The sequence below is a fragment of the Anser cygnoides genome, chromosome 31 (assembly GCF_040182565.1).
Source record: "Anser cygnoides isolate HZ-2024a breed goose chromosome 31, Taihu_goose_T2T_genome, whole genome shotgun sequence".
NCBI classification, from domain to species: domain Eukaryota; kingdom Metazoa; phylum Chordata; class Aves; order Anseriformes; family Anatidae; genus Anser; species Anser cygnoides.
The window spans coordinates 2,911,198-2,922,596 of record NC_089903.1 but is presented as its reverse complement, the minus strand read 5'-3'; the positions used below and the strand labels follow the sequence as shown (position 1 = coordinate 2,922,596).

At 64.8% G+C, this 11,399-nt stretch overlaps 1 protein-coding gene across 1 annotated transcript; it reads right to left on the bottom strand.

Moving 5' to 3' along the window:
* Nucleotides 1-2,002: 2,002 nt before the first annotated feature.
* On the bottom strand, nucleotides 2,003-10,360 carry AP1S1 (adaptor related protein complex 1 subunit sigma 1). The gene is made up of 5 exons (XM_066985200.1): nucleotides 10,203-10,360; nucleotides 7,921-8,099; nucleotides 4,863-4,971; nucleotides 3,411-3,548; nucleotides 2,003-2,265 (listed from the first exon to the last, which is right to left on the bottom strand). Exons 1-5 carry the CDS (start codon nucleotides 10,203-10,205, stop codon nucleotides 2,218-2,220), a joined length of 477 nt encoding a protein of 158 aa, XP_066841301.1. The 5' UTR covers nucleotides 10,206-10,360; the 3' UTR covers nucleotides 2,003-2,217.
* Between the last annotated feature and the right edge of the window lie 1,039 nt (nucleotides 10,361-11,399).

The following is an 11,399-nucleotide window of genomic DNA, read 5'->3' as shown; positions in this document are numbered from 1 at the left end:
TCCATGGGCAAGAAGATCCCAATGGGCGAGGAGGTCCCAATGGGCAAGATGATCCCAATGGGCAAGAAGATGCTGATGGGTGAGGAGATCCCAATGGGCAAGATGATCCCCATGGGTAAGGAGATCCCCATGGGCAAGGAGATCCCCGTAGGCAATGGGTTCCTCATGGACAATGAGATCCCCATGGACAATGAGATCCCAATGGACAATGAGATCCCCATGGACAACGAGGTCCCCATGGACAACGAAGTCCTCATGAACAACGAGATCCCCATGACCAATGAGATCCCCATGCCAATGAAGTCCCCATGGCCAACAAGGTCTTCATGGGCAAAAAGATCCCTGTAGGCAACAGGATCTTCATGGGCAAGAAGATCCCAACGGCCAACGAGGTCGCCATGGCCAACGAGGTGCCCATGACCAATGAGATCTCCATGCGCGGTGACATCTCCGTGCGTGGCGACGTCCCCCGGCGTGGCAAGATGCCGACACGCGGCGGTGTCCCCATGCGTGGCGATGTCCCCATGCGTGGTGACAACTCCATGCGTGGCGGGATGCCGATGCGCGGTGACGTCATCTCCATGCGTGACGACATCCCCAATCGTGGCGATGACGTCAACCGCGAAGACATCCGCAACCGCGATGACGTCAACCGCGATGGCATCCCCTTCCGTGCCAATGTCCCCAACCGTGCCAACGTCCCCAACCGCGATGACGTCTTCAACCGCGGTGACGCCCCCAACCGCGACGACGTCAACCGTGATGACGTCTTCAACCGCGCCAACGTCCCCAACCGCGAAGACGCCCCCAGCCGCGCCGCCGTCCCCCCGCTGGCCCAGGAGCTGGCGGAGGCGGTGCGGCCGGCGGATGAAGATGATGAGGATGACGAGGAGGCGGTGCCAGACGCGCCACTGGACCCGGGCACCATCGACCAACTGATCGAGCTCTCGAGCCGCCTGCACCTGCCGGCCGACGACGTGGTCGACATCATCCGCGACGTGGAGCAGAAGCGCAAGGAGGAGGCGGCGGCGGCCATGGCGGTGGCGGGGGGGGCCCTGGGATTGGCCCCCCCCGACGATGACGTCACCGATGACGATGGCGATGACGTCATCCCCGCCAAAAGCCGGCACCGCGGCGGTGGGGGTGGCGGTGGCGGAGGCGCGCCGACGTTGTTCCGGCCCCCGCGGTTGAGGAGTTATCGGCGGGGGGGGGGGCTCAAGGGGGTAGGCGCCCCCCCCCCATAGTGGTTGCCCCCCCCCCCAATAAGGGGACCCCCAAATGTGTGACCCCCACCCCAAAATACCCCCAAGGTGCTCCATGAGCCCCCCCTCCCAGTTCCCCCAGTCCCAGAGTCCCCTTCCCAGTCCAAGACTCCCCCCATTTCCCACTTACCCCAGTCCCCCCTCCCAGTTCTCCCAGTTTCCCCAATTCCCGACCCCCCCCCTCCAGCTCCCAGTCCCCCCAGTTCCCCCTCCCAGTTCTCCCAGTACCCCCCCATGTAAATAGCCCCCACCACAACTTTTGCTAACGAATAAAAGCGACTATTTTAGTACGAGTTACCCTCATTATTGGGGCCCCCCCACTAATTACCCCCAGCTAATTACCCCCCCCCAGCTAACTACCCCCCCCCGGGTGCTAACTGCCCCCCCTCCTCCCAGACTCATTACCCCTGGTGCTAATTAACCCCCCCTCCATGCTAACTGTCCCCTTCCCAACCTCATTACCCCCCTCATGCTAATTATTCCCCCCTTGTGCTAATTGACCCCCTTGTTCTAATTGCCCCCCCGTGTTAATTACCCTCATCCCATGCTAATTATCCCCCTCCCATGCTATTTACCCCCCCTCCGATCCCAATTGCCCCCCCGTGCTAATTACCCCGTCCCATGTTAATTACCCCCCCATCATGCCAATTACCCACCACCATGCTAATTGCCCCCCCCAGTGCTATTTACCCCCCCTCCCATGCTAATTACCCCCCCACACTAATTATCCCACGCATCAGCCGAGTCTCCGCACGTTTTTATTCTGGGGGGGGGTCCCCCAACGCCCCCTCCCCATTTCGGGGGGGCCCCGTGAGAGGGGAGGGGGCTGGGGGGGGCTCCCCGCCCCCCGCGCATGGGGGAGGGGCTGTATTTACAGCGGGGGGGGGCGCCCACCCCCCAGCCCGGCTCGGTTTGGGGGTTCCGGGGGCGGGCCCTCCCTGGGGGGTGGGGGGGGCTACGCCAGCCCCATCTCCTCCAGGACGCTGCGGGGGGATTCGTCCTCCTGGGGGGGCACAAAAAGGTGGGGGGGGGTCAGAAAAGGGGGGGGGGTCAGAAACCCGAGGGGGGGGGCACTAAATGTGGGGAGGGGGTCACAAACCCAGGGGGGGACCCCTGCCCCTTTTAGGGTCCCTATGGGGTCCCATCACCCCATGGAGATCCCATAACCCTTCTGGGGTCCCCACAGCTCCCATCACCCCGTAGCGATTCTGTACCCATTTTTGGGGTCCCTAAAGCTCCCATCACCCTACAGGGATCCCGTACCCATTTTTGGGGTTCCATCACCCTATAGGGATCCCACAACAGTTTTGGGGTTCCCTATGGGTCCCATCACCCCATGGGGGTCCCATGCCTCTTTTGGGGTCCCTACAGATCCCATCACCCTATAGAGATCCCATACCCATTTTTGGCGTCCCATCACCCTATAGGGATCCCACAACAGTTTTGGAGTTCCCTACGGGTCCCATTAGCCCGGGGGGCCCCATGCCGGTTTGGGGTTGTCCCTGCATCCCTTTTGGGGTCCCCGGGGGGGTTTTGGGGTTGGGGGGCACCTCCTGCAGCAGGTTGGCCTGCTTGATGGCCTTGAGGACACTCTTCTTGGGGGTGTGATTGGGTTCTGTATGGGGTCCCATCACCCCATAGGGACATAACGGGGTTCCCCACAGCCCCCAGCACCCCATGGGGGTCCCGTGCCCCTTTTGGGGTCCCTCTGGGATCCCAACATGCCATAGGGATCCTATACCCATTTTTGGGGTCCCTATGGGTCCCATCAACCTATAGGGACCCCATACCCATTTCTGGGGTCTCTACATCTCCCATCACCCTATAGGGATCCTATGACTATTTTGGGGTTCCCGATGGCTCCCTATGGGTCCTATCACCCCACGGGGGTCCCATGCCCCTTTTGGGGTCCGTACAGCTCCCACCACCCTATAAGGATCCCGTACCCATTTTTAGGGTCCCATCACCCCATAGGGATCCCATAACCCTTTTGGGGTCCCTACGGATCTCATCACCCTATAGGGATCCCATAACTGTTTTGGGGTTCCCTATGGCTCCCTATGGGTCCCATCAGCCCCGTGCCGGTTTGGGGGTGTCCCCGCGTCCCTTTTGGGGTCCCCGGGGGGGGGGTTTGGGGTCGGGAGCCACCTCCTGCAGCAGGTCGGCCTGCTCGATGGCCTTGAGGACGCTCTTCTTGGAGGTGTCCTGCACCTCGCCGCCCATGACGAACTCGTCCAGGATGAAGTACGCCTTCTCGAAGTTGAAGATGATGTCCAGCTCGCACACCTGGGGGGGGCACGGCCGTCACCGGGGGGGGCACGGCCTTCACTGGGGGGGGCCCCCCACCCCGCTACGGGGGCTGGGAGCCCAAAAAATGGGGTTGGGAGGCACAGAAATGGGGGTTGGGGGGCCCAAAAATGGGGGTTGGGGGGCCCAAAAATGGGGGTTGGGGGGCCAAAAAATGGGGGTTGGGGAGCACAGAAATGGGGTTGGGGGGCACAGAAATGGGGAGAGGGGCACAGAAATGGGGTTGGGGGGCCCCTGAGACCCCTAAAACGGGGCTTGGGGGGGGGGGTCTGGGAAACCCAAAATGGGGCTGGGGGTTTCCTGGGCCCCCAAATGTTTTTTTGGGGTCCCTGACCCCCCCCCCCCCCCCCCGAATTGGGTCTGGGGCTTTCCTGGAGCCCCCTAGAATGGATCTGTGGGGTTCCCTTGACCCCAAAAGGGTCTGTGGGGTTCCTGAGCCCCCCAAATGGATTTGTAGGGTCCCCAACCCCCCCCAAACTGGGTCTATGGGGTCCGTAAACCCCCCGAATTGGGTCTATGGGGTCCCTGAGCCCCCCCAAATCGGGTTTGGGGGTTTCTGAGACCCCAAACCAGGTCTGTGGGGTTCCTGAGCCCCCCAAATGAGTCTCTGGGGTTTCTGAGCCCCCCAAACGGATCTGGGGTGGTTCCCTTGACCCCAAAATGGGACTTTGGGTTTTCCGAGACCCCCAGACGGATCTGGGGGGGTTCCCTTGACCCCAAAATGGGACTTTGGGGTTTCCGGGCCCCCCAAATGAATCTGTGGGGTTTCTGAGCCCCCCAAATGAGTCTCTGGGGGGGTTCCCTTGACCCCAAACGGGACTTTGGGGTTTCTGAGCCCCCCAAACGGATCTGGGGGGGGTTCCCTTGACCCCAAATGGGACTTTGGGGTTTCCGGGCCCCCCAAACAGATCTGGGGGGGTTCCCTTGACCCCAAATGGGACTTTGGGGATTCCGGGCTCCCCAGACGGATCTGGGGGGGGTTCCCTTGACCCCAAATGGGTCTTTGGGGTTTCTGAGCCCCCCAAATGAGTCTCTGGGGTTTCCGAGCCCCCCAAATGGATCTGGGGGGGGTTCCCTTGACCCCAAAATGGGACTTTGGGGTTTCTGAGCCCCCCCAAATGAGTCTCTGGGGTTTCCGAGCCCCCCAAACGGATCTTGGGGGGGTTCCCTTGACCCCAAAATGGGACTTTGGGGTTCCTGAGCCCCCCAAACGGATCTGGGGGGGTTCCCAGCCCCCCAGACGGCTCCGTAGGGTCCCCCGAGCCCCCCAGCGGGGCGCGCGGGGCCACTCACGCTGCCGAAGTACTTGTCGAGCAGCTCGACGTAGCGGTGGATGAGCTCCAGCGTGATCAGCTCGTTGTCCTGCCCCTCGATGGCGCAGCAGAAGTAGAGGCTGGCGTACCTGGGGGGGGGGCACGGGGGGCTGGGGGAGCGCCGCCGGGGGGGGGGCGCGGGGGGATGGGGGGGAGTTGGGGGGGCGTGGGGGGAAATGGGGGGGTGGGGGAATGGGGGGGGGTGGGGGGATGGGGGTGTGGGGGGGGAATGGGGGGATATAGGGGGATGGGGGGGTGTGGCGGGGTGTGGGGGGGATGGGGGGAAATGGGGGGAAATGGGGTGTGTGTGGGGGGGGGTGGTGGGGATGGGGGGGTGTGGGGGGGTGTGGGGGGTGTGTGGGGGGGATGGGGGGGCATGGGGGGATGGGGGGGTGTGGGGGAAATGGGGGGGGTGTGGGGGGGTGTGGGGGAAATGGGGGGGGTGTGGGGGAATGGGGGGGTGTGGGGGGAATAGGGGGGTGTGGGGGGAATAGGGGGGTGTGGGGGGATGGGGGAAATGGGGGGGGTGGGGGGATGGGGGGTGTGTGGGGGAAATGGGGGGGGAATGTGGGGGGGTGGGGGGGATGGGGGGCGTGGGGGGATGGGGGATATGGGGGGAAGGGGGGAAATGGGGGGGTGTGGGGGAAATGGGGGGGTGGGGGATATGGGGGGAAGGGGGGAAATGGGGGGGTGTGGGGGGGAAGGGGGGATGGGGGAAATGCGGGGGGGTGGGGGGATGGGGGGGTGTGGGGGAAATGGGGGGGGGAATGTGGGGGGGTGGGGGGATGGCGGGGAGTGGGGGGGTGTGGGGGGGATGGGGGGGCGTGGGGGAAATGGGGGGAAGGGGGGAAACGGGGGAGATGGGGAAATGGGGGGATGCGGGGGAACGGGGGGGATGGGGGAAATGGGGGGGATATAGGGAAATGGGGGGGTGTGGGGGAAAGGGGGGGAGATGGGGGACGGCAGGGGGAAGGGGGGATATAGGGGAAATTGGGGGGGGTGGGGGGAATGGGGGGGTTTGGGGGAAATGGGGGGGTAGGGGGGAATGGGGGAGGTGGGGGAAATGGGGGGATGTGGGGGGAATGGGAGGGTATGGGGAGGATGTGGGGGGAAGGGGGAATATGGGGGAAATTGGGGGGATATGGGGGAATGGGGGGGTGGGGGAAATGGGGGGGATATGGGGTAAAGGGGGAAATTGGGGGGGATATGGGGGAATGGGGGGATATAGGGGAATGGGAGGAAATGGGGGGAAGTGGGGGAGTGCAATGGGGCCAGGGGCAATGGGGCCGGGGGCAACGGGGCCAAAGGCTGTGGGGCCCAATCAATGGGGCTCAATGGAAGCCAATGGGGCCAGACACAATGGGGCCAGAGTCTATGGGGCACAACCGATGGGGCTGGAGGCTATGGGGCCAAGCCAATGGGGCTCAATGGAAGCAATGGGGCCAGACACAATGGGGCCGAGCCAATGGGGTTGGATGCTATGGGGCCAAGCCAATGGGGCTGAAGGCAACAGGGCCAGAGGTTATGGGGCCAAGCCAATGAGGTTGGGGGCTATGGGGCCAAGCCAATGGGGCTGGATGCAATGGGGCCAAGCCAGTGGGGTCGGAGGCTATAGGGCCAAGCCAACAGGGCTGGAGGCTATGGGGCTGGATGCAATGGGGCCAAACCAGCGGGATTGGGGGCTATGGGGCCAAGCCAATGGGGTCAGATGCAATGGGGCCAAGCCAACGGGGCCGGAGGCTATGGGGCCAGAGGCTATGGGGCCAAGCCAATGGGGCTGGACACAATGGGGCTGGATGCAATGGGGCCAATCTGATGGGGCTGGAGCCTATGGGACCAAGCCAATGCGGACAGAGGTGATGGGGCCAAGCCAATGGGGCTGGGTGCAATGGAGCCAAGCCAATAGGGCTGGAGGCTATGGGGCCAAGCCAATGAGCTTGGAGGCTACGGGGCCAAGCCAATGGGGCCAAGCCAATGGTGTTGGATGCAGTGGGGCCAGACGCAATGGGGCCAAGCCAATGGGGACGGAGGCTACGGGGCCAAGCCAATGGGGTCGGAGGCAATGGGGTTGGAGGCTATGGGGCCAGAGGCTATGGGGCCAAGCCAATGGGGTTGGATGCAGTGGGGCCAGACGCAATGGGGCCAAGCCAATGGGGACGGAGGCTACGGGGCCAAGCCAATGGGGTCGGAGGCAATGGGGTTGGAGGCTATGGGGCCAGAGGCTACGGGGCCATGCCAATGGAGCTGGATGCAATGGGGCTGGATACAATGGGGCCAAGCTGATGGGGCTGGAGCTCATGGTGCCAAGCCAATGGGGACGGAGGCTACGGGGTCAAGCCAATGGGACCAAGCCAATGGGGTCAGAGGCAATGGGGTTGGAGGCTATGGGGCCAGAGGCTATGGGTCCAAGCCAATGGGGCTGGATGCAATGGGGCCAGAGGCTATGGGTCCAAGCCAATGGGGCTGGATGCAATGGGGCCAGAGGCTATGGGTCCAAGCCAATGGGGCTGGATGCAATGGGGCCAAGCCAATGGGTTCGGAATGGAGGCTATGGGGCCAAGCCAATGGGGCTGGATGCAATGGGGCCAAGCCAATGGGTTCGGAGGCTACGGGGCCAAGCCAATGGAGCTCGATGTAATGGGGCTGGATGCAATGGGGCCAAGCCAATAGGGCTGGAGGCTATGGGGCCAAGCCAATGAGGTTGGAGGCTACGGGGCCAAGCCAATGGGGCCAGGGGCAATGGGGCCAGATGCAATGGGGCCGGATGCAATGGGGCCAGAGGCTATGGGTCCAAGCCAATGGGGCTGGATGCAATGGGGCCAAGCCAATGGGGTCGGAGGCTATGGGGTTGGAGGCTATGGGGCCAAGCCAATGGGGCTGGACGCAATAGGGCCAAGCCAATGGGGTCGGAGGCAATGGGTCCAAGCCAATGGGGCCGGCCGCAATGGGGCCAAACCCCGGGGTCCAAACCCCAGGGCGCCGCCACCCTCGCCCCCTCCACCCCCCCCCCTCCGTCGCCTACCCCGCGCGCCCCCCACCTCTTGTAGACCACCTTGAGGTCGCGCCACTCGAGGAAGCTGCACATCTTGGGCTTGCGCGCCAGCACCAGCTGCATCAGCTCGCGCACCAGCTTCCGCTTGTCGCGCTCGGCCGTGGCCAGGAACCACTTCTGCAGGCGCAGCTTGCCCTGCCGGCTGAACAGCAGCATGAAGCGCATCTGCGGGCGGCACGCGGGTTAGAGGGGGGGGGGGGGGGCCGGGCGGGGGGGGATTTGGGGTGTGGGGCAGGGATTTGGGGGGGTTGTGGGGCGGGGGGTGGGGGTACGGGGGTGATAGGGGGCTGGGATGGGGGGATATGGGGGGATTTGGGGGGATATGGGGGGATTTGGGGGGATTGTGGGGCGGGGGGTGGGGGTATGGGGGGAGATATGGGGCTGGGATGGGGGGATATGGGGGGATTTGGGGGGGATACAGGGGGATTTGGGGTGTGGGGTGGGGATTTGGGGGGTTATGGGGTGGGGGGTGGGGGTACGGGGGAGATATGGGGCTGGGACAGGGGGATATGGAGGGATTTGGGGGGACTTGGGGTGTGGGGCGGGGGTATGGGGGAGTTGTGGGGCGGGGGGTGGAGGTACGGGGGAGATATGGGGCTGGGACAGGGGGATATGGGGGGATTCGGGGGGATTTGGGGGGATATGGGGGGATTTGGGGGGGTTGTGGGGCGGGGGGTGGGGGTACGGGGGAGATATGGGGCTGGGATGGGGGGATATGGGGGGATTTGGGGGGATATGGGGCTGGGATGGGGGCATGGGGCAAGATATGGGGTTGGGATGGGGGTATGGGGCAGGATATGGGGCTGGGAGGGGGAGATATAGGAGATATGGGGGGATATAGGAGGATATGGGGCTGGGATGGGGGGATATGGCGGGATTTGGGGGGGGGGCGGGGGTATGGGGGGGTTATGGGGCGGGGGGTGGGAGTACGGGGGAGATATGAGGGGATTTGGGGGGATATGGGGCTGGGATGAAGGGATATGGGGAGATATGGGGGGATGGGGTGGGGATTAGGGGGGGTTATGGCGTGGGGGGTGGGGGTACGGGGGAGATATGGGGCTGGGATGGGGAGATATGGGGGGATTTTGGGGGATATGGGGGGATTTGGGGCTGGGATGGGGGCATGGGGCAAGATATGGGGTTGGAATGGGGGTATGGGGCAGGATATGGGGCTGGGATGGGGAGATATGGGGGGATTTGGGGGGATATGGGGCTGGGATGGGGAGATATAGGGGGTTATGGGGGGACTTGGGGTGTGGGGTGGGAATTTGGGGGGGTTATGGGGCGACGGGTGGGGGTACGGGGGAGATATGGGGCTGGGATGGGGGGATATGGGGGGATTTGGGGGGGTTATGGGGGGATATGGGGGGATTTGGGGGGATATGGGGGGATTTGGGGGGGTTGTGGGGCGGGGGATGGGGGTACAGGGGAGATATGGGGCTGCGATGGGGAGACATGGGGGGGATTTGGGGGGGATATGGGGCTGGAATGGCGGGATATGGGGGGATTTGGGGGGCTTTTGGGGTGGGAGGTGGGGGTATGGGGGTATATGGTGGGCTATGGGGGGCTATGGGGTGTGGGGTGGGGGTATGGGGTGGGATATGGGGCTGGGATGGGGATATAGGGAGGGATTGGGGGGATATGGGGTGTGGGGTGGGGGTAGGGGGGAGATATGGGGGGATTTGGGGGGCTTTCGGGGTGGGGGTGTGGGGGGAAGATATGGGGCTGGGATAGGGGGATATGGGGGGATATGGGGGGATATGGGGTGCGGAGTGAGGGTATGGGGGTATATGGGGGATATGGGGGGCTATGGGGTGTGGGTTGGGGGTGTGGGGTGGGATATGGGGGTGGGATATGGGGCTGGGATGGGGGGATATGGGGGGATATGGGGCGTGGGGGGGAGAAATGTGGGGCTGGGCTGGGGATACGGGGGGTTACGGGGGGTTACGGGGCGGGCTGTGGGGTGGGAACGGGGGCTATGGGGGGGCTACGGGGCTGCGATGGGGGGCTACGGGGTGGGGGCTATGGGGGGATACGAGGGGGTTTGGGGGGTTTTGGGGCGGGGGGGGGGGGGCTGTGGGGTGGGGGCGGGGCCGTGGGGCCGGGGAGAGAGGTGTTGTACCCCCCCCCTTCCACGTGACCCCCCCTTCACGTGACCTCCCCCCTTCCCACGTGACCTCCCCCCGCCCACGTGACCCCCTCCCGCCCGATGCCCCCCCCCCCCCCCCCCTTCCCGCCGCCTTCAGCCCCGGCCCCGGGGCCGCTCACCATGGCGCCGCTTCCGGTCCCCCCCCGATCGGTTCCGCTTCCGGTCCCCTCCTCCGCTTCCGCTTCCGGTGGGCTCGGCAGCCGCCGCCGCCGCCGCCGCCGCTCACCGCCGCTGCCGCGCCGGGCCCGGCCTCACCGCGCATGCGCCGCTTCCGGGAGGGGGCGGGGCCCGCTGCCATGGCAACGGGGCGGGGCCGGGAGGGGGAGGGCGGAGCCGTTGCCCCAGCAACGGGCCCACAGCGGGGCGGGGCTGAGGCTCCGTAGCAACGGTTGCCAAGGGGCGGGGCTTGTTGCCACGGCAGCGCCCGCGCTGTCGCCATGGCAACCGGACAGAGGCCGGGGCGGGCCTGGGCCCACATCCATGGGGCCTGGACCCACATCTATGGGGCTGAGACCCCCCAGACCCACACCTATGGGGCACAAACCCCTCCCAGACCCACAGATATGGAGCCTGTATCCACATCTATGGGGCCCAGACCTCCCCAACCCACATTTATGGGGTCTGGACCCACATCCATGGGGCACAAACCCCTCCCAGACCCAAATCTATGGGGCCAAAACCCCCCAGGCCCAAATCTATGGGGCTGAGACCCCTCAGACCCAAATCTATGGGGCACAAACCCCTCTCAGACCCAAATCTATGGGGCCAACCCCCCCCCCAGACCCAAATCTATGGTGCCAAGACCCCCCAGACCCACGTCCATGGGGCCTAGACCCACATCCATGGGGCACAAATCCCTCCCAGACCCACATCCATGGGGATGAGACCCCCCAGACCCAAATGTATGGGTCCGAGACCCCCCAGACCCCCATCCATGGGGCACAAGCCCCTCCCAGACCCACATCTATGGAGACGAGACCCCCCCAGACCCAAATTTATGGGGCCAAGACCCCCCAGACCCATGTCCATGGGGCCTAGACCCACATCCATGGGGCACAAACCCCTCCCAGACCCACATCTATGGGGCCAAGTCCCCCTGAAGTCCAACTTTCCGCAAATTGGGGTGGTTGGAGCCCGGCTTCCTCCCCGCGAGATCCCGGCCTCCACCATCCTGCGGTCGCTGCAGCCGAGGTCTCCAGCTCGTCCCTCCTCACCCCGTCGGCTCCTCCGCCACCTGTGTGGTGGAGAAACATCTCGAGATGGTGATCGTGGTCATCGACGCCCTGCAGGAACCTCCTGGACGGTTTGTGCCTCGC